Here is a 27934-nt window from a genome sequence, read left to right on the forward strand (position 1 = left end):
CTAGAACTCCCAAAACTCATTCAGGCCGGTGACACTCTGTTCCACATCGGATATGTCAGGGCCCTTTATCATTGCCAGGCCCAATCCATGAAGGGAATCAGCTTGCAGTTAAATAACTTAAAAGATCTCACTATTTACTAATTGCTCTGTTTCAAAAACTTCATAATGTTCCCATAAAAATTCTTGCTATGTCTTTTGATTGCTTTATCAATACTCCTTTAACTCAAAAGGGTTCAGATTTAAGCTAACTGTTTAAAGCCTGATTGAGTTTTTTCTCCATTAAAGGTATAGTCAGTCCCAAAAAATGGATTTGTATAGCAATATGAGTGTTCAGACTATATACATATTACAAGTATAGACTATACACCATACAGGTGGACTTTCACAATACAATAATTTCACTGGAAACATATCAACTTTATCCAAGTAACTTCATTTACCAGTGAATAAGATTAAAATGAATTTGTCAAAGAGCACCTGACCATCAGGTAGATTGTTTAGCTACATTTCATCACTGTCATATTCCTCTATTGTGATCTCTTCTTCCTCCATGAATCCTTGAGCTGTAGCAGGCTGGGGATGGCTGGCAGGTAGATCTGTTCCACTAGTCTGACTCGAAGGAAGAAATAGTGATGTTTCTGCATCAGGCTCTGAAGTTTTGATTTTGTCCATGTGCATAAGTATCTTTGTAGGTGGTGATCCATCAAGTTTAGCCTCATCATCCCTCTTAGAGTCTATCATTCCAGAATCCTTATCAGTTAGAGCTTCCATTTTTCAATCTTCCAAAAACCCTCCTTAGGGGAAGCCTTCCAACATCCTGGATGAAAGCAATCTGAGCTTGATTTCTCATTGGATTACTTAGCATAGCCAGGTATGGCAATAGCTGTGTTTGAAGACACAAAGGGGGAAAGCAGAAACTGGAAAAAAGTGACTTTGCTGCCAGGCAATTGATACTTTCTTTTTATCAGGAACCACTGAGGTATGTGCAAGGGTTGAAAACTTGCTCCTCCTCCTTGACAATAAGCAAAACCTCTGGATTTGTTGGAATGCATCACACCTGTTGTAGCTACAGATGCACTGACCTCCCCAAGAGTGGTCCTTGAATTCCAGTCATTACAGAGGATGTCAGCACTCCTCATGTATTCATTGGCTCTCACGAGATCTATTTCAGTGAAGAAATCTACATAGTATTGGTGAAGGTATAAATTAAACAGCTCTACAGGCATGTGTGACTTTTTTCCACCTCCTCGGGTTCAACAAGTAACATGTCCCATTCATACTCTGACAGATGAGAAGGTAATCGAGGAAATTCCAATTTTGTTAGAGGTGTTCTTTTACAATATAATATCTTTCCCAAAGCCCTGAATAGAAAAAGACAGGCATCTTTGCCACCAATTGCCTGAACTTCTTTGATTTTCCAAAGTACTATCAGGTCTTTTTCTCTGCCTTGCTTTTGACAACATTGCATCTGACTTTCATGAAGATATTCCTTTTTTCCTTGACTAAAAATTGGTCTCCTCCGAATTACCTTTAAAAGAAGAAAACTGAAGACTGTTTATTGCACTTCTTCTATCACCAGAACATCATTTCCAAAGCAAATCTGAAGCTGGCTTCTCAGGGACAGCAAGTAAAAGTCTAATTCTCAGATAAGGCTATAACAAGGAAGATCCTAGAAGAGCACAGATCTCCCAAAAGCATCCCAAAGAAAAGTTAAATTGCTACGAAATGAAAGCAACCAAAATCAAAAAATCAAACTTGGGAGGATCAGTGGTGACATGGATTGCCTATATCCTAGTAGGCAGTTAATGAATTCAAAGAGGATTTTTTTTTTTGCAAGAGCAAATCTGTTACAAGATTTGTTTTTATGTTTTTCTTCTTTCACAGTGGTATCTAGAGGGGACATCGAAGAGTTGGAGAAACAATTTGTTTATTGATTTTTTAAATTAAAAAATAGAACTATTATGTGTTCCCTAGGTTTACCTGGAATCTAGAAACCACCAAACGTATGCCATAGTAAAATCATTGACTCAAAGTTTTAGGATTAACTTGTAAGTTGGTTCTTTCAATCTTACTAGGCTATATATTTGGGGGTTTCTAGATTCCATGTCAACATCTTCTATTTCTCCCTTTAGTAGAACCTCTATTAGCTATCACTTATATTGTAGGGAGTGGAAGAGTATGTAGAAAAGAAGTATAAGAACAAAAGAAGACAAGAACATGTAATAAAATAAAAGAAATTATGACCAAATACCCAACAGCATTAAAGAGAATCCCTCTGATTTTCCAAAATGAACTTTGGCTCATTCTGATAAAAGAAGGAAAAGTTAATTGCTGCACACTTCACTCATATCCCAAGTGGATCTCATCTATGAGAACAGTGTCCGTCCAGATAGTACCCCAGAACCTCAGAGAGCTGTGACTATAGTGCTTCATGTCCATTTCAAAGCTTCAGATGTGAACTGAATAGCCTCAAGGCTTCATCTTTTTCTTTTTTTAATTTCCTTCATGCCTCTAGTTATAGAGGTGGAAAGTTCCCCAATGTATTCCTTTTGTCATTTATTGTGAAATGTGAATTTACTGATTGAAATACATTGCTTCTACCTGATGGATCCAAATCATGATCTCATGATGCCATGAATATGAACACATCAACACACACACACACACGCACACACACACACACACATGCACACACAAAAAAACACCCAGCAACAACAATATACTATGCAACGAGAAAATAACTAGGAGTCACAATTTTCTATGAGCACATTATAGGATGAGGGTGAGAAGCAACAGATGTGAGAAATAATAAAAAAGAAATAGTATCTGTCACAATGAGATATAGGAAACTAAGGGAACATCATAAATGTGAGAATCGTGCTTCCGACCATCAGCAATGAGGTCAGTCGCATACCGCTTTATGCAATCCAAGATTCCCTTCCCAGTTAGGATCTCAAATACAGGAGGGGTTTCAGGGATGAAGCCTAATCATTAATTAGATTGTCCTGGAGTTGTACAAAACTGGTCTGGAGCCTCTGGATGTCATCCAGTGTGGCCAAATTGGGAGGAAATTGGCAGATCACAAAGTATTAAAGGAATTGGAACATGAGTAATGTCATGGAAAGATGATGAAATAATTCCCCTGAGAGGACACTTTTCAATAATTCTGGGCTCCAGCTAGATAGTTTTACTACATCAGAAACCACAAGGACATTTTTAAGTTCTTGCTACCACTTGCTCTAGCCAAAATTTGCAGTCAGAAGTTCTTGCTGACTGAATGAATTAAAGCTATGAGACTGGCCTTGGATAGATAGAAGATGTGAAATAGTTAGAAATATAAGAATAAAATAGTCTAATCTAGCTCTCACGTGAGCCTTACCTGCAACAGCAGCTTTCTTGGTCCCTCACTAAAGACAGAGACAGAGAGAGAGAACACTTCCTCATTCTGCCTTTTTTTCTCTCACTTCCAGGTCAAATTCAGAGTCATGTTCACATCAAGTTCAGAGGTCACACTCCTATGACCTATGCTAGGTGATTTACATGACACACAGACTCATGAAAACTTATGTACACTCAAGGGACCTAATTTACCAAATTATTTCCCTCACACAGTCGTGACTTCTTGGTTAAATTGTTGGCAGGAGATGAGGTAAGATGTATGATCCCAGAAGAGAAAATTTCCTTCACACAACATAGATCCAGATCCAGAAAAAAAGAGCAACATCTTCAGGCCAGGCTCCAGGGTTATGCCTTCTCTTCAGCATCGACCTCCTCATTTTGCCCTAAAGGAAAGGGAATAGAGGGAAGAGGCTGGCTTTCCGTGTTAACTTTGTGAATTATGGTAAGTGACACAGATTCTGGACTCCCAAGTTTTGAGGGATAATTCTTTTTTTTTTAATTTTAAATAATATTTTATTTGATCATTTCCAAGCATTATTCATTAAAGACAAATATAATTTTCTTTTTCTCCCCTCCCATCCCCCATAATCGACGCGTGATTCCACTGGGTATCACATATGTTCTTGATTCAAACCCATTGCCATGTTGTTAGTATTTGCATTAGAGTGTTCATTTAGAGTCTCTCCTCTGTCATGTCCCCTCAACTGCTGTAGTTAGACAGTTGTTTTTCCTCGGTGTTTCTACTCCCACAGTTTGTCCCCTGCTTATGGATAGTGTTTTTTCTCCTAGATCCCTGCAGATTGTTCAAGGACATTACACCGCCACTAATGGAGAAGTCCATTACGTTCGATTATACCACAGTGTATTAGTCTCTGTGTACAATGTTCTCCTGGTTCTGCTCCTTTCGCTCTGCATCACTTCCTGGAGGTCATTCCAGTGTCCATCGAATTCCTCCACTTTATTATTCCTTTTAGCTCAATAGTATTCCATCACCATCATATACCACAATTTGTTCAGCCATTCCCCAATTGAAGGGCATCCCCTCACTTTCCAATTTTTGGCCACCACAAAGAGCGCAGCTATGAATATTCTTGGACAATTTCCCCATTATCTCTTTGGGGTACAAACCCAGCAGTGCTATGATTGGATCAAAGGGTAGACTTCCTTTTATCTCTCTTTGGGCATAGTTCCAAATTGCCCTACAGAATGTTTGGATCAGTTTACAACTCCACCAGCAATGAATTAAAGTTCCTACTTTGCCATATCCCCTCCAGCATTCATAACTTTCCTTTGCTATCATGTTAGCCAATCTGCTGGGTGTAAGGTGATACCTCAGAGTTGTTTTGATTTGCATCTCTCTGATTATAAGAGATTTAGAACACTTCTTCATGTGCTTATTAATACTTTTGATTTCTTTATCTGAAAACTGCCTATCCATGTCCCTTGCCCATTTTTCAATTGGAGAATAGCTTGATTTTTTGTACCATTGATTTAGCTCCTTATAAATTTGAGTAATTAAACCTTTGTCAGAGGTTTCTATGAAGATTTTTTCCCAATTTGTTTTTTACCTTCTGATTTTAGTTACATTGATTTTGTTTGTACAAAAGCTTTACAATTTGATGTAGTCGAAATTATTTAGTTTATATTTTTTGATTCTTTCTATGTCTTGCTTCATTTTCAAGCCTTTCCCCTCCCAAAGGTCTGACATATATAATATTCTGTGTTTACCCAATTTACTTATGGTTTCCTTCTTTATGTTTAAGTCATTCACCTGTTTTGAATTTATCTTGGTGTGTACGGTGTGAGGTGTTGATCAATTCCTAATCTCTCCCACACTGTCTTCCAATTTTCCCAGCAGTTTTTATTGAATAGCGGGTTTTTGTCCCAAAAGCTGGTATCTTTAGGTTTCTCATAAACTGTCTTGCTGAGATCATTTACACCAAGTCTTTTCCACTGATCCTCCTTTCTGACTCTTAGCCAGTACCAAATTGTTTTGATAACTGCTGCTTTGTAATATAATTTGATATCTTGGACTGCAAGGTCCCCATCATTTGTGGGTTTTTTTTTTCATGATTTCCCTGGATATCCTTGATCCTTTGTTATTCCAAATGAACTTTGTTATATTTTTTCTAAATCAGTAAAGAAATTTTTTGGGAGTTCAATGGGTATGGCACTAAATAGATAAATAAGTTTGGGTAGGATGGTCATTTTTATTATATTGGCTCGTCCTATCCATGAGCAATTAATGTTTTTCCAATTGTTCAAGTCTAGTTTTAGTTGTGTGGAGAGTGTTTTGTAGTTGTGTTCATATAGTTCCTGTGTTTGTCTCGGGAGGCAGATTCCTAGGTATTTTATTTTGTCTAAGGTGATTTTGAATGGGATTTCTCTTTCTAGTTTTTGCTTCTGGGCAGTGCTGGAGATATATAGAAAAGCTGATGACTTAAGTGGGTTTATTTTGTATCCTGCATTTTTGCTAAAGTTGTTGATTATTTCAATTAGATTTTTGGTTGAATCTCTAGGATTCTTTAAGTAGACCATCATGTCATCTGCAAAGAGTGATAACTTGGTCTCCTCCTTGCCTATTTTGATGCCTTCAATTTTTTTCTTCTCTAATTGCTACTGCTAGTGTTTCTAGTACAATGTCAAATAGTAGAGGTGCTAATGGGCATCCTTGTTTCACTCCTGATCTTATTGGGAATGCATCTAGTTTATCCCCATTGCAGAGGATATTTGCTGATGGTTTTAGATATATACTGTTTATTAGTTTTAGGAAAGGCCTATGCTTTCTAGTGTTTTTCATAGGAATGGATGTTGTATTTTATCAAAAGCTTTTTCTGCGTCTTTTGAAATAATCATGTGGAACTTGTTGGTTTGCTTGTTGATGTGGTCAATTATGTGGATGGTTTTCCTAATATTGAAACAGCCCTGCATCCCTGGTATAAATCCTACTTGATCATGGTGAATGATCCTTCTGATCACTTGCTGGAGTCTTTTTGCTAGTATCCTATTTAAGATTTTTGCATCTATATTCATTAGGGAGATTGGTCTATAATTTTCTTTCTCTGTTTTTGACCTGCCTGGTTTTGGAATCAGTACCATGTTTGTGTCACAAAAGGAGTTTGGTAAAACTCCCTCTTTGCTTATTATGTCAAATAGTTTGTATAATATTGGGATTAACTGTTCTCTGAATGTTTGATAGAATTCACTTGTGAATCCGTCCGGCCCTGGGGATTTTTTTCTTAGGGAGTTGTTTGATGTCCTGTTGGATTTCATTTTCTGATATGGGATTATTTAAGAATTCTATTTCTTATTCTGTTCGTCTAGGCAATTTATATTTTTGTAGATATTCATCCATATCACCTAGGTCGGTATATTTATTGCCATATAATTGGGCAAAGTAATTTTTAATGATTGTCTTAATTTCCTCTTCATCAGAGGTGATGTCTCCCTTTTCATCTTTGATGTTGTTAAATTGCTTTTCTTCTTTCCTTTTTTAAATTAGATTGACCAATACTTTGTCTATTTTGTTTGTTTTTTCAAAGTACCAGCTTCTTGTCTTATTTATTAAATCAATAGTTCTATCACTTTCAATTTTATTAATTTCTCCCCTAATTTTTAGGATTTCTAGCTTGGTTTTCTGCTGGGGTTTTTTAATTTGATCGCTTTTGAGTTTTTTTATTTGCATTTCCAATTGATTGATTTCTGCTCTCCCTAGTTTGTTAATATATGCACTCAGGGATATGAATTTACCTCTGATTACTGCTTTGGCTGCATCCCAAAAGTTTTGAAGGGATATCTTGCCATTGTCATTTTACTCAATGAAATTATTAATTGTTTCTATGATTTCTTTTCTAACTAAACAATTTTGGAGTAACATATTGTTTAATTTCCAATTAGTTTTTTATTTGGTTTTCCACATATAATTATTGATTATTATTTTTATTGCCTTGTGATCTGAAAAGGCTGCATTTAATATTTCTGTTTTTCAGCATTTGTATGCCATGTTTCTGTGACCTAATGTATGGTCATTCTTTGTGAATGTGCCATGTGGTCTTGGTGATCTACAGAAGTGTACTATTGGTGAACAAGTGAGGTGAAGAAGGACAGAATTCTTGGTACATTTACTCCTACTGTGCTCACTTGCACCCTCTTACTTGGCCATGATACAAGGGGCGGAAGTTAAGAATATGGGTTTCCTCAATGGTAAGTAAATAAAGGGGAGTTGAAAGGAAGTCTCCCCTATCAGTTAATAGAAAGGGTTCTCCCAAATTCCTCTGCACAAACCAGTCAGGGAGATAAGACTCCCCCAACTTTAAGGACTCAGCAGGAGAGGGGTCTACAGCAAAACCCAGCTGTGACTGATCAGTAGTCTCAGTGAGTAGCTATCTCCAAGTTCCTTTGAATAATTCTTCTTTGCTGATATCTGACTGTGGTTAAATTATTTTAATTGATATTGAATATTGAGATAGAGGGGAGTTTGATAGAGGTTACAGGAGTCCCTATTTTCTATGTCCCTATAGGTCCTTCACTCCATCAGCTTCAAAGCCAGAAAGTGTTTCACCTACTCTTCCCACTATTTCTCTCACTAAATCAAATATTAGAAGTGTCAAGGAACAGTATAGCAGATGCAGTAGACAGGGAGAGGGAGTTTGGCACTCTGGCTGAGAGTTCAAGACACTCACAGGTCCAACGAAACCAAAAATCTCTTTATAGATGTTGTAGAGATATTAAGATGTTGAATCACTTTTCTGATGAAGTCCCATGGCAATTCCCTTGGAAATCCTTTCTTGGCTCTTGAGTATATCTCTAGAAGGAAACTGCTCCTGTCACCTTGAGATCGCCACTCAGAAAGCCCAGAGTTCCTTTCAGAGCTCCTCCAGGATCAGTCTTCTCTCCCATCATCCTCTGCTACAAACGTTCATTGTCCATCAAACATCTCTTCTTCCAATGTTCCATCTTTCCCTTTACCTCCTGTTCTTACAACTCTGAATGAAAGCCTATGGTAAGATCCCCATAGAGAAGGATATTTTCCCAAGTTTATTCTGTGACTAATGTCATGGTATAGGATATCTTGGAATTCCCTGTTTGCATGTGCATATATACACAGGTATTAGTTTATAATTCACTTTATTAACGAATGCATATATCTATGTAATCCATTAATGTTGTCAGTGATTCCTAACTATCCATATTTCTTTATGTATATTGTAATATTTATAGGGAAATATGGGGGATTGAGAAAACAGGGGATAAGGAAAGTTTGTATCAGGGAATGGAGGAGTTGAAGGGAGAGAGGTAATATGGCTGTTGATGAAGCAAAGGAGGGAGATGCCCCCTGCCTAGAGGCTATTTTATGCCAAAATGGGGTGTTCAAGAAATGAGTCACTTATGATAGCCTGGGGGGATGTCTTCTCTATGGATTGATGCTGAAGATGCCCTAGAGCACGTAAACAGGGACCCTCCTGAACGACAAGCCTTTCCCCAGACTTTGGTCACTCAGCAGGTGTCTGATAAGGACCATTTGTCGTTGAATGACTGAACTGGGGTTCAGCTCCCTCTATGTCCCCTGAAAAGATAGTCCACTTATCTGATTGTCATATTCAAATAAGATGAATTTTAATAACCAGTTTGGATTGGAGAGGTATCAGGAAAGCGGGAAGAGGGATTTCTCTAAGTAAGGTTTCAGTCTTTTTCAGCTTTGGAGCTGAGGCCAGGCCTCACAGACTAGTGGAGTGTTTCTCTTATTCCTGTCTGTGCTATATTTGTGCCAGATTTCATAATTTCAAAATCTTAGCAGTAGACAGCAAGCAACATGAAAAGCTCTGATTTTTAGAGATGGTTGGACCTGTCTCTTTGGACTGAAGAAAATAAAGGCACTTCTATCCAGAGATTGGGAAGAAAAGCTCCTCATACTTCCCACACCAGAAAGGAAATACTAGTCACAAGACCAACCACCACTCCCAGTTGCCCCTTCCCCCACTAACTGTCAGTCTTTTCAATTTCTTCTCTCTCTAATATTCCCACTGTTGCTTGTTCCAGCACAGTGGCAGGAAGTCCAGAACTTGTTTCAGTTTCCTTTCCACAATACAAACTGTATATATGTAAACAAATGCACTCACATACATATGTATTCATCTTTTATCTGCAAAGCTTTATCTTTGTACACTGGAGCAGGCCTCCTTTCTTCATCTGTATTCAGAATAACAGAATCTCAGGCTTTAATATATTTTCTAGGTGAATCTAAATTTGGGGCAGAATGTTTGGTCTCATTTCCAGAATTATGCTGGGAAAGCCAGAAATCTGAGATAACAGATTATGGGGACTGAAGGCGACTTTCTTGTTTCTTGTCTAAACCATAGGACACAGGACTTTCTAAAGTCCCCAAGGTATCTGGGTAAGACAAATATAATGGAGATAATGGGCCACTGTGATGCTGGAGATGTCTCTGAACCCAGTTGGGATTTAGAGAGAATGAACTGCCATGAAGATACTTTTTACCTGTTCTTTCCTGGTATTAGTCTCTTGATGTTGAGGTCTGGAAATTTCTACTCATGGTATAAAAAATAGAAAGTTTCTACTTTCCTAGTGTAATATAATGAGAGAAAACAGAGTATCAATCTACTGAGACAGGATCAGAGTGAGGTAAAGATGGAGTGGAGTCAAGTAGAGACATAGGGGGGATGGATTGTTTTCACTCTCAGCTCTCTCTGGCAAACCCCACTCTGGATGCCTTCAAGATCACAAACTTCTCTTCCCTCAGAGACTTGGCTGAACAGGCCTGACACATATAACTTCTCCCTCTCTGAGGAGAGGAATATATCTTTCCTCTTTCCAAACTTCAAATCTCTCCTTCTGGAGATTATGGAGTAAATCACTTGCTCTTATGAAAAGGTGTTTATTCTAAAGAGAACAAAAAGGAAGAAAGGGGAAGATGAATTCAGGAATGAGGTATTGGGAAGGAGGAAGTGGGAAGTCCCTAAAATAACTGACCCCTTCTCCCCAAATCTGTCAGGACATGCTTTGCTCTCCTGATCCCCTGGAGTCAGTTGTGATGATGTGCTGACTTGCTAGCTGCCTTTGCTACTCTAATGAGTTGAGGACTTCAGGGGTTTAGAGGACTATTTCTAATAGTGAATGGCTTTTGGTAAACACTTCTTCACTTGGCTGTCTTCTTGGGGGACTGAGTCAGGAGTCACAGGAAGATGATAAAGTATCAGAGATCGGTTTGGATCCACCTTCTTGGTGGGCTTTCAACAAAGAAGTATGAATTTTTGTTTTACTCTACCCTGCTTAGTCTTTAGAAAATCTAACAACCAGGAATGTATATACCCCCACTTAAGGATTAAGTGTTGAGGAGGATGGCCTATGACTGACCTGTACTAGCAAGTGATAAATCAAAAACAACTGACAGACACCAGGGGCTGTCCTAAAGTAAGCTTAAGCTACCATTGATACATGTGAGATGCAGGAAGTGATGTAAGGAACAGTCTATATATTTCATGTCACTTCCTCTTGCCATGGCGTTCTCACTCTTGCTCACTGTCTCTCAGAGGTGTTGGTCTTTTACCTGGTTGGGACCTCATGGTGGCATGCTTGGCATCTTGGAGGTTTGGCAGTTACAGCTTGCCGGTGAGGTGACTGGGAGAAGCTCTGTATTGTGGGTTATGTGAGGCGTCTTCCCTGTGTGACCTTGGTGAAGTGATTGATTCCTCATTTCCTCCTTTCCTTGACCTCCAATTCCTATTTTGCTTGTCAGAGCAGTCCAAATTACCTTTTCTCTCTCTCTCTCTCTTCTTCTTCATTTCTTCCCTATATTGTAATGAAACCACCATAAAAATCCCAAACTGACTTGAGTATTTCATTGGGATTGAATTTTAATCCCTGGTGACCACTAGTATAATATATTCAGTGAACAACCCTAAATTTACCCTTAACAGAAGTCCTCTCCAAATGCCAAGATCCAGCTTACTTCCTCTCTCCTTCCTTTCAGAATTCTCTCTCCTTCCTGTCCTTCCCCCCTTCCAGCAGATCTTCCAGTCTGCCAAATTTTCTTTTCTCTTCTTCTGGTAGATTAAGTTGAGTTCCTCTTTTACAAATCCCCTATTGTGGCTTTCTCAAAGTTGTCAACTTGACACTTTGCAGTGACTTAAATCTTACTTACCTTTTGTCTACCTATATGCTATTCCCTTTATCTACATGCTCTCCCCTTCATACACCCTCCCAAAATAATAAAATAAACAGCTTAACCTTACCTGTGTCCTTGGTCTTAAACCTATCTTATTTTGGGTAATTCCTACACTAAGATATGGGTTAAGGAAAATGATTTAGGTTAAGTGTGTTGGTATAAAGGTTTGATACAAATAAACAATTTTGGTTTGGGGATTAACACTATCTCTAACAGAATGCAATGCAGTTTGTAACTATCTAATCACAGTATCTTATGGAAATTTTGACCAACATGAAATTTTTCTCAACTTCTTACATATCTAATGCTTATTAAGGTTTACTGGGAGCTAACTGAACCATTCAAAGAAGAAGGCTAAAACATGTGCTTATAGAGAGGGACAGCCTCTTTGTGGATGGTAAATAGCTTGATTTGGGAAATGTACTTCTATTTCTCTGGGTGGTGCCTGTTCCGGAAAACAACCCATCTTCCCCAAATTCTTCTCTCCTTTTGAGCCTCCTTTGTTTACTTGGTTTCTCTATGTCATTTCTGGGAGCACCGGCCCACAAAGTGGTGCCAAACTAGGAAGACAAGGGGAGCTCACTTCTAAAGATCAGAAGAGGCTGGATTGTTCTTATGCTCCTTCAACCAGGAAGTATGCCATAAATCCCTTCGTCTTGAATGTTGAAGCACCATTTTCTCATCCCTATGGTCCCCGAAACATCTCCTCTCCATTCTACCATTAACCTTTTTCCCACAGAGAGATACCGTACTCAAAAATTGATGTGTTCTCTCTCTGTCTCTGTCTCTCTCTGTCTCTCTCTGTCCCTCTCTGTCTCTCTCTGTCTCTCTGTCTCTCTGTCTCTCTGCCTCTCTCTCTATCTCTCTCTCACACAGGCCCCTGTGCGCGTGTGTGAGCGCTCTTTCTCTCTCTCTCCCTTTTCCCACTCTGTGTCTCTCCTCACCTATCACTTTCTAAATTTCTTCTTTGTTCTCTCCCTCTATTTTCTCTATACTCTATCTTTCCCAAACTCTTATCTTTATAACTCTTCTGACCTATTCTCTTTTTTTCTATCCTGTTCTCCTTTCCTCTTCTCTCCTTTCAACTACTGCTCCTTGCCCTTTTCAGCCCTGCCCTTACCTTCTATGGTCTGAGCCCCATTTCCTGCCAGAATGCATTCCAGTTCTTTTAGCAGTGTTTACCAAATGAGGAATTTCCCCCCAAATAGCTTGTTTCCCACTTTCTCAGAAATTGAGTTTTTGCTGACTGCCCTTTCTTTAATCTGCGGCATTGCTTTATCTCCTTATTATCTTACCAGTCCCCCAGGTTTAGGATGACTGCTGACTTGTGATCTGGTCTGAGTTCCGGCAGTGCTGTTCTCCAGTTATCCGGGCTTATTTTCATCATTTTCCTTGATATGGTTGACTTTTTGTTCTTCCAAATGAATTTTTGGATTTGATTCAGCCCTTTCAGCTATCCTCTTCCTCATGTGGGGTGTTCAGGGAGGCATAGCATCTCTGGTATGGAGGGCTTGTCGTGCTCTCCTAGGGCAGCTCTCCAGCCTTTGACCCCCACCTGACACCCAGCTCTCACTTGTGACTCCTAGCATAAGGCAGCGGCCACACCCCGGGCAACGGTTTCGACAGGCCGGCTAAACCTTGTGAGGGTAGCCATCAGGTCGACATCGACCCCTGGTGAACCAGGGCTTTGCTCACCCAGCATGTGAAGACTGCTTCGGCCGAACAGGCAGAAGAAACCAACAAGAAGGTTCAACGGCTGAGAGGGCGACGCAGCAAAGCACTGTGGAGTGCTCAGGCCGTGTTGGAGCACAAAAGACAACAAGGCCATCCAATGCAGCTGAGGAAGTCTCCAGGTATAATGACTTTTCATGCCACTGGACCCAGGCTTCCAGCGCCGAGAGAGTGGGACTGTCTCTGTGCATCGACTTTTCCACTTAAATTCCCTTCACACACAAGTGTCTTTGTGCACTCATCTATACACCATAGATAAAAACGCACAAAGACAATCGTCATCCTCAGTTACAGAGAGACTACTACTACTACTAATGCTTATTTAAGGTTTTAACTATCACAATTGTATAACTATGTAAGATTTTGTATGCTTTAAGTTTAATTCATCCTTTCCCTATAGCTAACTCTATGGGTTATATAACTTCCCTTTTTCCACCATAACTATCTCTGTCCTTATATGTTAAGGGTTAGATCTGTCAGTTCATCCCCATGCTAAGTTAATCTATTAGTCTGTTAGTATTTTGCATTATATACATGTATGTTTGCTGGATAATTTCACATATGATACATACATATAAAATATATACATGAGTTCTGCAAAGGAGTCAAACAGACAGAAAAGTTATTGTCTTTTCTGCTTGTTTAAGTCCTGCTAGAACCTAATTTACAGAAATGTACATTGTTCTCCTGGACTGTTCTTATCTAATACCGTCCCTAAATAAGTTGGTCATCATGTTTGTATTCTAGATATGTTGGATACTCTGGGTTTTAAAATGAACAATTAATAGCTCCCCAAGAAGATGAAGACACTTTAATGGTGAGTGGAGGTCAGGTAAATGACTTATCCACTATATTGTTTCCCCAAATCTAAAATGGGACAGATAATAGCATCTACTTCATACATTTATTGAAAGGATATTTAATATTAGCTAATATTAATGGACATTCATGTGGGGGTTGCTTTGTGCCAGGCATTGTGCTAAATTCCTTTGAAAATCTTATATTCTTGGTCTTCCAATCAAAGTAGATAACATTTGAAGAACGCTAAGCTCCGTGCCTGGCATAAAGTGAGAAGCTCATGAGTATTCTCTTCTCTTTCCCTTCCCCAGAACAGCAGCAGAGTGAAGAATCAGCATTTGACAGGTCCTTGTTTAAGAAGAATGTATGCCATGGTAGATTCAGTCTCAGAAATGAAAGAACTTTCCACGAGGCCTAGGATGACCAAAATTCTTCTTCAGTCCCTCAATCCCCATTGGATAGATGAGAAAAAGGAGACTTTTATCAAGGAAGTAATTTGCTCACATTGTTAGAGATACGAAGTATCTGGATGGGATTTTACCCTGAATGGAAGCCTTTGTAAGAAACAAAAGGAGAGGATGACACTTTTCCAGAGTTATTCTGTGACAAATGTCAGGGGAATGGGACACCTAGGAATGTTCTCCAAATATTGTGTTTTTGTGAGTACATATAAATTCATATATTAATTCATGTGTCATTAATTTGTACAGCTGAAGTCTACAATGTGATATATTTCTGGTGAATATTAAATAGAGTATTAACAGTGATACCCAAATATCTTTGTTTCTTTTTGTCTATAAACTGTATGTAAATATGCACAAGTACCCAATCATGTGTATATGCTAATTCTTCCACAGCAAAGTCTTAACCTAATTAAGTAGGTGTGACAAGGAAATCACTTTAAAAGACTGATATATATTAATTTAAGGTTGCCAAGGAATTCAGCTATGTAATTCCTAAATGAAAACTCAAGTCAGCAGTCAACCTTTTATGGAGTTTAATTACAAACAGGATGAAGAAAGGTATTAGAGAGAGAGAGAGAAAGAGAGAGAGAAAGGGGAGAGAAGGGAATAGGGCTTAAATACCCCGTCTGTTTAGGCTGGGCCAAAAGGCCCAAGCCCTTAGAAAGCCGGGGCAAAGAAAGGAGATCAGTCCCTATTACTCACGTGACCAAAATGGAGAAACAGTCTCTGGGGCCTCCACCTCCAGCTTCCTTCAGAGCAAGCTTCTCAGAGCACCTCTCCAACCACTCAGAGCCAAAACTCTCCAACCAACCCCCCAGTCCTCAGACCCTTCTATCTTTAAGGAAACCATCCAAGTTCCCTCCCCTCAGTTCTCACATCTACCAATCACTGTCCATGTCTTCCCTGTGCCAATGGTCGCTCTAGCTTAACCCAGGACCGCCCAGAGGTCTGTGGCTTTGCACATGTCTGTTGAAGTTCATATTCTCAAATAATTAAATCTTGATCTTTTGCTACAGCCCTTCCTAAATCCTGTTAGGACTGAGTGGGGTGGAAATTGTATTTTCCAAGACCTGATTCTGTCATTCCAAGTATCTCTATTGTATCAATTCTAAAATCAATCATGACTCAAAGAAATTCCTGTTCTGTGCTTAAGCATAGGTCAAAGCCCTTTCCATTGTTCAGCAAAAGATTTCTGTCCTAAAGTAATCTTAAGACGGGAGGAGGAGGAACCTCCCATGACAATGGGGTTCACATTCCAATAGACTATCAGTAAGAAATTTTCTAAGTATGAAATTTCCCAATGGTGAAATTTCCAACATTTATAAGTCTAAGAAATTTTAAAGTTTACATAGGGCAGTCCTTCTTTCCTCATCTGCATCCAGAGTAACGGAACTTCAGACCCCACTATGTTCTCCAGGAGAGCCTGAACATGCTTAGTTTCATTTTCAGAAATATTGTGTGAGGATCAGGAATCTGAGCTAACAGAGAATGGGGCCCACGTGCAATTCTCTTGTCTCCTGTATGAACTGAAGGATAGAACACTTTCAGAGGTAGCCAAGGATTCTGGGAAAGACAAGTAGAATGAGAATAATGGACCAGTGTAACATTAAGGCACCCTTCTAATATCTCTGAACTGAAGCAGGAGTTTCAAGTGAATTAAGTGCAATGTCCACACCCTTTAGTAGCTATTTCCTGGCATCAGTTATCTCAAAGTTGAGGTCTGGGAAATTAATACTCTTGGGGTAAAAAGATAGAAAGGTTCTCCTTTGTTAGGTGTGAGCAAAAGCTAAGCACCTTTGAGCAAGTTCCTGCCTCTGAGCTGGAATGAACAGGTGCTGTAGGAGAGAGGATGCACTATCATCTGGTGGCATTTTCTGTGCCTGACACTGTCACCACTGGTTTTGCTAAATTTTCACCAATATACATTATGTTTTCTACATAAGCTTCTCTATTTCCCTCCATCAGAGCTTATTTTTAGGTCAAATTTAAGATCTTATATTTATCCTATTAATTTTCATTTAGACTACCCTAATATGTCAGTGCAATGATATGATTTGGGGTCATGAATATGTGATCCAGGATGTTAGTGATCCCTCCATGTTTCATGTCATAATAGAATCTGATTAACCTGCAATGTTCTTTTCCCAAATGATTTACAAAAAATTCATATCACACATAAGTTGGTCGTCCTCTCTGGAGAAGACCTTTAGAGAGCTCCTTCCAACTTGTCACTGAATCATTAGCAAACCATTCTTTTTGGTGCTGCTACTCAATTGCTGGTGAATTGACATCTTAGACAAGTCTTTTAGCTAATATTTCTCCATGGCTTTGTTACCCTTTTGTGCTTTGTTTCTTTGTGTTTCCATTTTTTTAGAGCAAGAGAAATGTTTTGAGTTATTTTGAGAGAAGCTTCTTTGTCTTTTGTATATCGTGCCCCCCAGCTTATGTTTCATTAATGAAAACTAAAAGGGAAATGTATGTTTGCTATGAATTGCTCTTGATGAAGACACTCTAGGTTTTTGTGATAATTTTATTTTTGTTGTTGTGATTATTTTCAACCTACTGAAATACCTTCCAATTGCAAAGTATCACAAGAACAAGAATGTGGATGAAACTATCAGACTTCATTTTAAACGACTCCCTTTATATATAAAAGATTCACTATTTGCCATGCTTTTTAATAACATTTTAATTACCTATAAAATATCTTTAACTTTAGTTTTTTTTTTTTAAATTTTGGACTCCAAGTTATGTCCCTCTTCCCTGAGGACTCAAACAAATTGATAAAGATTATACATTTGCAAGCTCAGAAATATTTTTTTCACATAAAGGAATAAAGGACTGGGAAAAGTAGTATCTGAGCAAATTGGTGGGAAATACAAGTGATTCAGAGATCTTCAGATTCCCCAGTTGAATTTCAAACTCTGAATTGCAAAATATATACATTTTTTTAGTTTCAGCTCTACCCCCAGCCCCTTCCCATACAAGAGGTGTACAAGGGAATTTCCATTCCTCCTGGGCTCTAGGACCATTTTCCGGACCATTTCCAGATCCCCTGGTCTTTGAGATCATTTCTGGATCTCCTGGTCTCAATGACTTATTTATCCTGGTAACTTCTTATGTGAATTGTTTTGCTATGAAATCCATCATAAAATGGATGACACACACTTAGGAATAATTTATGTAAATTTTAGATTACTCCACCCTGTTTAGTCATTACAATTTTATCAACCAAGGAATGTATACATTCCCACTTAAGGATTAAGTGTGGGGGAGGATGGTCTGTAATCTGTATGCTAGCAAGTGACAAATCAAAAACAACTGACTAACCCCCTGGGCTGTCCTAAGCTAAGTTTAAGCCACCATTGGTACATGTGAGACACAGGAAATGATGTAAAGTATGGCCATTATATTTATATGTATATACATATATTTATATATATGCATAGATAGATAGATAGATAGATAGATAGATAGATAGATAGATAGATAGATAGATTTCCATGCTGGGTGAGCAAAGCCCTGGTTCACCAGGGGTCGATGACCCAATGGCTACCTTCACAAGATTTAGCCAGCCTGTCGAAGCCGTTGCCCGGCGTGTGGCTGCTGCATGCTAGCAGCTCCTGGGAGCCACAAGTGAGAGCTGAGTATCAGGTTAGGGTCAGAATCCTAAACTTTGCTCACCCAGCATGTGAAGACTGCTTCGGCTGAACAGACAGAAGAAACCAACAAGAAGGTTCAACAACTGAGAGGGCAACGCAGCAAAGCACTGTGGAGTGCTTAAGGTGTGTTGGAGCACAAAGACAACACGGCCATCCAATGCAGCTGAGGAAGTCTCCAGGTGTAACGATTTTTCGTGCCACTGGACCCAGGCTTCCAACGCTGAGATAGTGAGACTGTCTCTGTGCATCGACTTTTCCACTTAAATCTTTCCACATAAAACCTGATGGTTACCCTCACAAGGTTTAGCCAGCCTTTGCTCGGGGTGTGGCCGCTGCCGCATGCTAGCAGCTACTAGGAGCCACAAGTGAGAGCTGGGTGTCAGGTGAGGGTCAGAGGCTGGAGAGCTGCCCTAGGAGGGCACGACAAGCCCTCCATACCAGAGATATTACCCCTCCCTGAGCACCCCATACACCCCACTGTTTAAATCATCATGTCATTCATGTTTTGTTGACTATCTCTTTGGTTATGTGTCTGTTGTTAAGTTCCATGGAAATATATATATATATATATATATATATATATATATATATGTGTGTGTGTGTGTGTGTGTGTGTGTGTGTGTGTGTGTGTATGTATAAATATAAATAATTGATTGTGTGCCAAAGAAATATGTAATAACCAACCTATTGTCCCTGCTATGACACTATATGAGAAATGAGCCACGGTGCGATGGCAGAATGATACATGATGCCTATGCATGTGGGACTGAGAACATAGCACTTTTCATCTCTATTACTTTACTGGATCTTCACACTTAGAAGGCGTACACCCTCAACCTCTGATAAAGTGCTGGACAGATCTCAAAGGTTACCCAGAAGAGGATAGAGCCAACTCCCAAATTAAGAATGGGAAAATTGAAATAAAAAGGAATCTGATTAGGGCCAGCCTCCCTCTTTCCTTGCCACAATATAGACCAAGAAGGCAGGAAATACAGAATGATATTAGATATATACTCTAAGGAATGTTGAACAGTTTAGAATTATGTACTCACCAGTGAGACCTGTCTTCCCCATATCAGCTTTCAACGACTACTCAGGCTTACAGAATCTTCCTTCCATATCATACTATGTGAGTAACATCTCTTAAAGGATTGCTTTCTCATAATGAGTCTCCTATGGCCTAAGGGGGAACAATGGTGTATCAGTTTCTTGATCTCATTTTATTTTGATTTAGTATAATTTATAAAATGCCAAACTTCTTCCCTTCTCACATGAAAGAAAAAAGAACTTGAAGGATAACCTTGGATGAAGAAGGAGCCAGTATGAGTGACAAGGATGCATTTGCTTGCCAGGGCCTCTGCAAAGACAATAACCATCATCCTTTCCCTAGTTTATGTTATGGATATACTTAGGACATCTGGTGCGATGCCTGAAAGTCTATGAAAGTCACTGTGGAGGAGAGAAGGAAGGGTCATTGACATCCAGAAATTTTTAAAGCATAAATGGGTAAAGAAGAGTCTGAAGGACATCAGTGCTTTATAATCTGCCTATCCTAAAGGGAAGAAAGAAAAGGAAAGATAAGCTGAAGACTGGGGTGTTAGAGTATACATCGAACCTGTGAATCTAACAAGATCAAGGAAGCTTGACTTTCCAAATACTGAAACTTGAATGTGTACCTATAAATTCTCCCCATTCATTCTATTCTCATACAAGTGGTGGAGATTCCAACTATCACCTACCATGGGCTACTCTCCCAGGTCAAGTGGGGCATAGGTGGGTGAGTTAATGGTCTTTAGTGCTAGGGAAGCCTAGGTACTTCCCAAACTCTTCTTCAATCTCTCAATCCCAAGTAGACAGAGAAGAAAAAGGAGACTTTTATCCAGGAATTAATTTGCTCACATTGCTAGAGAAGAAGTATCTTATCTAGATGGGATTATACCCTGAAATGAAGCCTATGTAAGCACCCCAAAGAGATGAAAGACATTTATCCAGAGTTATTCTCTGACTAATGTCAGAGGAATGGGACAGCTTGGAATTTTCTCCACATATAAGCACATGAACCCAATCATATGCATATGCTAATCCTTCCTCAGCAAAGTCTTAGCATGATTCAGTAGTGCAGGCGTTCTATACTCATGTGCATTCAGAATTACGGAACCTAAGATCACACAATGTTCTCCAAGAGAGCCTGAAAATGCTTACTTTCATTTCCAGAAATATTGTGTGAGGATCAGGGATCTGACCTAACAGAGAATGGGGCCCATGGACAATGTTCTTGTCTTCTGTCTCAACGGAAGGACAGAGCAGTTTCAGAGGTAGCCAAGGATTCTGGGAAAGGCAAGTAGAAAGAGGATAATGGATCAGTGTGATACTGAGGCTCCCTTCTGATATCTCTGAACTGAAGCAAGACTTTCATGGGAATTAAGTGCAATGCCCACACCTTGTAGGAATTATTTCCTGGCATCAGTTATCTTTAAGTTGAATTTTGGGAAATTAATACACTTGGGGTAAAAAGATAGAAAGTTTCTTCTTTGTTAGCTGTACACAAAAACTAAGCAGTGATGAGCAAGTGCTCTGTTCCTGCCTCTGACCTGGATTGAACAGGTCTTGGAGGAGAGAGGATGGATTGTCATCTGGTGGCATTTTCTGTGACTCATACAGTCACCAGTGGTTTTCACTGAAATCTCCAAGTTTTGTAGGTTTCTTTTATATCCTCTATGGAAATCTGTCCTATAGAGTAGGAAGGGGGTTTCATGGTTCACTAAACTCCTCTTTCCCATGAAAGAACCTTCTGGGTCACTCTTGAAAGAGGAATGAAGCTGAACTACAGAATGACAAAATCTATGGATTTCAGGGTTCTAAAATGAGGGAGGGGGAACATTACATCAACAGTTTCTATGGAACAATTTCAAACACTTCTCACTGGCCCCTTATCACAGCTCTTTCCCATTTTCTTCTTTTTCTTTTCCTCTTAGCAGCAGCCAGCTTTGCCCACCACTTGTATCAAAATTGCAGCATAAGACACTGTTGCAAGAACAGCTCTTTCCCCTTCTTGGTCCCTGGGCAGCCATTCAATGGACTAAGAAGGAAGAGAGAAAAGGTGATGGATTCTTCTAAAGGGAAATAAGGGTAATCAGTAGGAGCTGAGAGTCATTCAACTCAAATGGAAGTTTGTTTTCTAATTGCTTTAAGGAAATCTGCTTCTCTTTGGATGCTCCATGGCTGCATATGAATGGCTTTAGCTGCTCCCATTGACTGATGACTGCTGAGGAGATAATCTCCTCTGGCATACCAGGACTGAGGCAATGGGTTAACAACTCCAGCATCCCAGTGACCAGCACAGAGATCAAGACATTAAACAGATTCACCAATTTAAATTCTTTCTGAATGATGAATAAAGAGTCATTCTATATAACTGAATTATAGAGGACTTTCAGTTCAATATGCATAAATACATGCAAACACACCCACATCAACAATACACTATGAAATAATAATTAGGGATCACTCTTTTCTAGAAACAGGGATTGGGATGAGGATCTGAACAATCACATGGAGGAAAGGAACCAAAAAGAATGAGTGTAAGCCAGAATGAGGTTTAGTGAACTAAGGGGGTCTCAGGAATGTGAGATTCATGCTACATGCCATCATCTAGGTTCTTAGCAGTGTCTCCCCTCATCTCATCCAACTCTTCCTTCCAAATCATGATCCCATCTGAAGCAGAGGGATCAGGGAGAAATTCTCTTCATTACATAGACCTGGAATTATTTAAAATCTTGTCTGAGACCTTAAGATCTTAGTCCATTTGGACATATGGAGAATTGGGCAGATCACAAAGCATCAGAGGAAGAGCAATATAAACAGAATCATAAGGAGATGCTGAGATAATTCCCCTAAGAGAATATTTTAATACTTCTGTGCTCTGATTGATCAGTTCTAGCAAACCACAAAGTACAAGGACTTATATAAGATCTTGATTTCACTTGCTGTACCCTAAATTTCTATTCAGAGTTTCTCACAGGCCAGATCCATGCAAAAAAACTTCTCCAGGTAAGTCTTCCCAAGGGCATCTCTTCCCTTGAGAATAAACCTATTTCTTCTGTTCTTGAGGAAATGTGGAAGAAGGGAGTAGAAGGGATTCCTTGTCACATTTGGGGATTGTGGTACGTGACAGAGGTTGGAATCCCAGGGGGACAATTTTGAGGGAATAATAGAGGAATAAATACTTCTTCTATTGCTGTTCTCATTCCCTTATCTCAGCATCCTTTTCTTTTCCATTACCTTCTTTGTGTCTTTCAGTTGTCCCTTCCTTCTATGTGTGTGCAATAGGACAAGACATATTCATTTTGAATGGAGTGGTGGCAAAAAAAATTATTTTCAAGAGCAGCTGGGTGACTCAGTGGATTGAGAGCCAGGCCCAGAAATGGAAAGTCAAAAATTCAAATCTTGCCTCAGACTCTTCCTAGCTGTGTGACTCTGGGCAAGTCACTTCACCACCCTTGCTTAGCCCTTACCACTCTTCTGCCTTGGAACCAATGCATGGTATTGATTCCAAGATTCTAAGATTGAAGGTAAGGGTTATCAAAAAGAATTGCTCTCAGCACATACTGAAAGCTGACAAATTTGAAATTATGGAAGGGGTCATTTACAGATATCCAGGCAGATTTTAGTACGTTTAGAAAAAAATATGTATCTGCTTCTTGTCTCTTTTGCTCATTTCAGGAATCAGCTTAACCACTTGGCCTCCCTTCTGAAAATTAAAAAGGCTTTGAGTTAGCAAAGAGTTCAGTAACATTTTCATACAATCAAGAAATCTCTTTTATATCTTACAGATCTTACCAGCATCTCTTTGTCCTCCCTAATTTCATGGGGTGAAGAGATTAGTCATTCATGGTTAGTTTAGTATCTCAAGATCTTAGAGCAGAAATTTGAATGGACCTCAGAGGAGATGAATGCTGCTCAATACACTTTGACTCCTTCTGTAACAATAATTGTGTATCTTTCATGAATGTACATAGGATTATACTGTCATAAAGTATTACTTTTTAATTGTAAAACAGTGCTATCCTGCAGTATTTAGATGGTTGTCAATTGGAAGAGGGATTTGTTTTGATATTCTTGACCCCAGAAGGTAGCCCAAGGGGAATGGCTACAATTTACTAAAGTCAAATTGTGGATGGCTATCAGGACATACTATTTAACGATGTCTCTCAGGACTCATGGGAAAGACAAGACTGACATTTAAATTATGAGCCATATTGGCAAGCATATGAAGGAGGAAAATCTATTTGTCTAAAGTACCTCACACCTTTTTGAACCAATTCTCAGTGATTCACATACTTCTACTTCATATACCAATCCCACCTTGGTGATTCTGACCATCATTTTGCCATTGTTAAAGGGTCATCCTCAATCGCCCAATTCTGATTGCTTTGGTTCTATCTTCTTTCTCCCATACAGACACACACACACACACACACACACACACACACACACAAACACACACACAGACACCTCTAACCTCTTTCTTCATGTACATTCTTTCTTTATCAATTGCTTTTAAATCTTTGGGCTGAATGTTCCAGACGTGTCTTAAAATGTCTAAAATAGAACATAGTGTCGAACCTCTACACAAATCCAATGATCCCTTGGAGTTCCACTTTGTTATAGTTTCCTCTTCAACTCCTCTCTTAAACACACACCAACTAGTCTTTCAATCGTCCAAATTTGCTGTTTCTATGCTCCTCTCATCTCATTTGTATGTATTCTTCCCTCAAATCTCAGCTAAAGTTCCATTTTCTACAAGAATCCTTTCCCAGGTTCCCTTCATCTTCCTGTCTTCCCCTTCTTCCTCCTCTCTTCTCTCTGTGACTACTCTGAATAGGTCTTGTCTATATCTTGTTTGTGTATGCATGATGGCATTTTATCTGCTACATTATACTGAGAGCAGGAACACTCTGTGTGTGTGTGTGTGTGTGTGTTTCCTTGTATCCAAGATTTACCACAGGTATGACTGTGGGCCTGCCTGGGACATAGCAGTTGCATGGTAAAGGCTGTCTGACTGGCTGACCAATAAAGAACCCAGAGGAATGGAGAACTGATTGGTCCTCTCTGTAGAGCCCTGGAATCACCAGTCTGATGAGGTTTGCAAAACCGCCTTTCAAGAATAGTGGTCACATGAAGAGGCAAAATAACTTAAGCTCACCTTTAGGCATCAATATAAATTAAATGAGTTCATAAATGCTGTTTTAATATATAGAAATCTGTCTCATTGATAGGAGTGAGCATTGGAAGTCATGTGATGAGCAGAGAAACACCCTCAAGTGATTCAGGGGGTTCTGAAAAATGGAGGACATCAGAGCCTTAAGCCCCCAATTGGGAAATGTTCTCCCTCACAGGATTTCCAGTGAAGATCCTCTAAATGCCTGCCTCCACTTCCCTCGGATGTTGAATGCAATGAGGGGTGAGACTCACCCAGTTAGACTAGCTCAGTTGAGGGCAAGTAAGAAGAGGCAAGTCAAAAGGAAGAAAAGGTAGACAATAACACATATAGGTGATGATTGTGGTCCTTGAAGGGTGTGAGTGTGAGCACAAGAGGGTTCATTTCTAGTTTAACAAATTATTTTAAAGTCTCCTTTTTTAACATGATCATTCATCTGATTGATAACCTGTGACACGATTTCAAATCTAAGATCTCAGGCTCAAAAGGAATCATTATTTATCTTTTGACATCAGCTTGGCAGGAAGTGTCCACTGAAGGGCACTTGAGACATCTCTTGCTTAGGAACTTTGTTATTCATTTTTACAGTTGAAAGAAAGGCACATTGGACATGTACAATTCTGGTGCAACAGTGATCAGAGAACAGGCAACATTCTATTTTTTACTTATATGAACCCTTACCTTCTGTCTTGGAGTCAATACTGTGTATTGCCCCAAGGCAGAAGAGTGGTAAGGGCTGGGCAATGGGGGTCAAGTGACTTGCCCAGGGTCACACAGCTGGGATGTTTCTGAGGCCAGATTAGAACCTAGAACCTCCCATCTCTAGGCCTGGCCCTCAATCCACTAAACTACCCAGCTGTCCCCAAGAGGCAACATTCTAAAGAGAACAACAGAAATTGGAACGATCTTTGAAGTCTAAAACCTGAAGTAAAAGTTAGGAAGAACCGGACTTCTGTACACTGAACCCTGCAAGAGATTGGCTCAGCTCCTTCTCCTGCTCTCTATAGTAGATGTGGGGGATGAGGTAGGATATTTTCTTTTCTTTTCTACATGACTTTCTGATTGTGTTCTAATGCATGATCTCCAGATTGGGAAATGAGTGAAAAATGAGCAGGCAGAAGAATGAGAAGATTCAGAAAAAGAGGCAATATTTAAGGAGATGTTAAAGGGCCTGACTTTTGTCCAGGAGAGAATCAAATCCCTCAGTTAACCCTTAACAGTGTTCAAAAAGTCTCTCCTTGGGGGCAGCTGGGTAATTAAGTTAATTGAGAGCCAGGCCTAGAGGTGGGAGGTCCTAGGTTCAAATCTGGCCTCAGAAACTTCCCAGCTATGTGACCCTGGGCAAGTCATTTACCCCACCACTGTTTTGCCTTGGAACCAATACACAGTAATGATTCTTAGAAGGAAAATAAGGGTTTAAAAAAAATCTCTGATTAGAGTGAACTCATGACCCAACTTGACCGCTCTGCCCCAGTCCTTTAAGTGTTTGTCTCAGACAGGCTATTTTCTAGTCATAGAGAGGCTGGTGCAAGAGGCAGGAGAAAGAAAATCATATATTCCATGGGAGAGTCTTCCCTTTGGAGCCCATGGAACTCTGGAAGAGAAAAATGGCAGAATTTTCCCAGAGTCTGTCTTAAATTTAACAGTGGACAATCCCAGAGGCAACCTCCCTGGACTACTGAAATAAAGGTATAACAATACAATTATGATTTCACATGTAGAAATGAGTATAGTGGTCCGTATTCCAATCCATGTATCAAAAGGAATCCCATGAGGATCGAGGTAGCACCACAGTGGACAGAGTGCCAGGCCAGGAGGCAGGAGTAAAAGCATTCAAATGTGGCCTCAGATAATTCTAAGCTGTGTGACCCTGGACAAGTCACAACCCCAATGGCTTAGCCATGACTGATTTTCTGCCTTCAAAATAATACTTAGTTTCACTTCTAAGAAAGAAGATAAATTATTTTTAACCTTCACCTTTTGCCTTAGAATCAATACTGTGTATCCATTCCAAGGTAGAATAGTGATGAGTGCTAGGCCATAGGGGTTAAGTGACTTTCCCAGGGTCACCCAGCTAGGAAGTGTCTGAGACTGAATTTGAACTCAGAACCTCCCATAGGTAGGTCTGTCTGTCCATCCATTGAGCCACCCAGCTGCCCCCTCCCTTCCTTTTTATAAATAGAAAACTCTCCCTTCCATCTTAGAATCAATATCTCTGGAACAGTCTCTCACCCACTTCCCTGCTTGGTGTCTCCAGGGCGACTGAGAGGAGCAGAGTTTTCTGTGGCTGGAACCACCTACCATGGCTGAGTCTCCCACAGCTGAGCAGCTGGAATCTGTTCTGGACACCACAGGGCAGCTGAGTACAAATTGGAGCTTAGATCCTCCGACTGAGGCAGCTGGAGAATCTGTGCCACTCCACTGGGCAGAGATCCCCTCCCTGGTCATTGCCCTGGTCGGGCTGGTGGGGAACAGCATCGTCCTGTGGCTGCTGGGCTTCCGCACCCGGAGGAGCCCCTTCTCGGTCTACATCCTCAACCTGGCAGCGGCCGACGCCCTCTTCCTTGGCAGCTACTTTGGGCTCCGCATGTGGGGAATTGTTGGAGATTTAAACTTTGTCATCCTGTACGTGCTAGGGTTCTGCCTCCTTGGCCTGTCCTACCGGGTGGGTCTGAACCTGCTGGCTGTGATCAGCACCGAGCGCTGCCTCTCTGTGCTCTTCCCCCTCTGGTACAGATGTCACCGGCCCAAGCACACATCTGCGGCTGTGTGTGCCTTCCTATGGGCTCTGCAGGGCCTGTTTAGTGGAGTATTTGGGGCTCTTTATTTCCTTAACAACGATGACTTAGAGGATTTCTACTTCAATCTCTACTTGGTCCAGTTCGGCTGGTTCTTCCTCCTCACCCCTGTGCTCTGCGTGTCCAGCCTGACGCTGGTGCTGAGGGTCCAGTGCAGCTCCCAGCGCAGGCGCCCTCCCAGGTTCTACCTCCTGGTGCTGCTCACAGTCCTCGTGTTCCTGCTCTGCGGCGTGCCCTGGGGGATTAATGATGCAGTTTGGTTTTTATATGACTTCTATATAATTCCTTTGGGGCTCACCAGGCTCCTGGCCTGTGTGAACAGCAGCGCAAACCCTTTCATTTACTTCTTCCTGGGCAGCCAATGGCGGAGAAGAGGGAGGGAGCCGCTCAGGGTGGTTCTGCAGAGGGCCCTGGGGGAGGAGCAGGTGGGGTCGGGTGGGGGGAGGGGCACTTCCCACCCCAACACTCTGCATGAATTATCCTGAGGATGAGAACAAGATGCTCAGACAAAGGATCCCATGCAATGACCCTCCCTTCCCCCACCCCTGCAGAGGGCAGGACCCCCCCTCTCACCTTTATAGGAGAGGAGACAAGATCCCTCCCCATCCCTTATGGTGGTTCTTGGGGTTTGAACTGTAAGGAACAAGCATTTATTAACTGCCTACTATATGCCAGGT

The 27934-nt window shown here is 40.4% G+C and overlaps 1 protein-coding gene and 1 pseudogene across 1 annotated transcript; one reads left to right on the top strand and one right to left on the bottom strand.

Annotated features, from left to right (window-relative positions):
• Nucleotides 1–501: 501 nt before the first annotated feature.
• Nucleotides 502–26763, bottom strand: LOC100618944 (cell cycle checkpoint protein RAD17-like; annotated as a pseudogene).
• LOC130458047 (mas-related G-protein coupled receptor member X1-like) lies at nucleotides 26762–27742 on the top strand. The gene has a single exon (XM_056820940.1). It carries the CDS (start codon nucleotides 26762–26764, stop codon nucleotides 27740–27742), a length of 981 nt encoding a protein of 326 aa, XP_056676918.1.
• Nucleotides 27743–27934: the final 192 nt, after the last annotated feature.

Source organism: Monodelphis domestica, chromosome 3 (assembly GCF_027887165.1).
Source record: "Monodelphis domestica isolate mMonDom1 chromosome 3, mMonDom1.pri, whole genome shotgun sequence".
NCBI classification, from domain to species: domain Eukaryota; kingdom Metazoa; phylum Chordata; class Mammalia; order Didelphimorphia; family Didelphidae; genus Monodelphis; species Monodelphis domestica.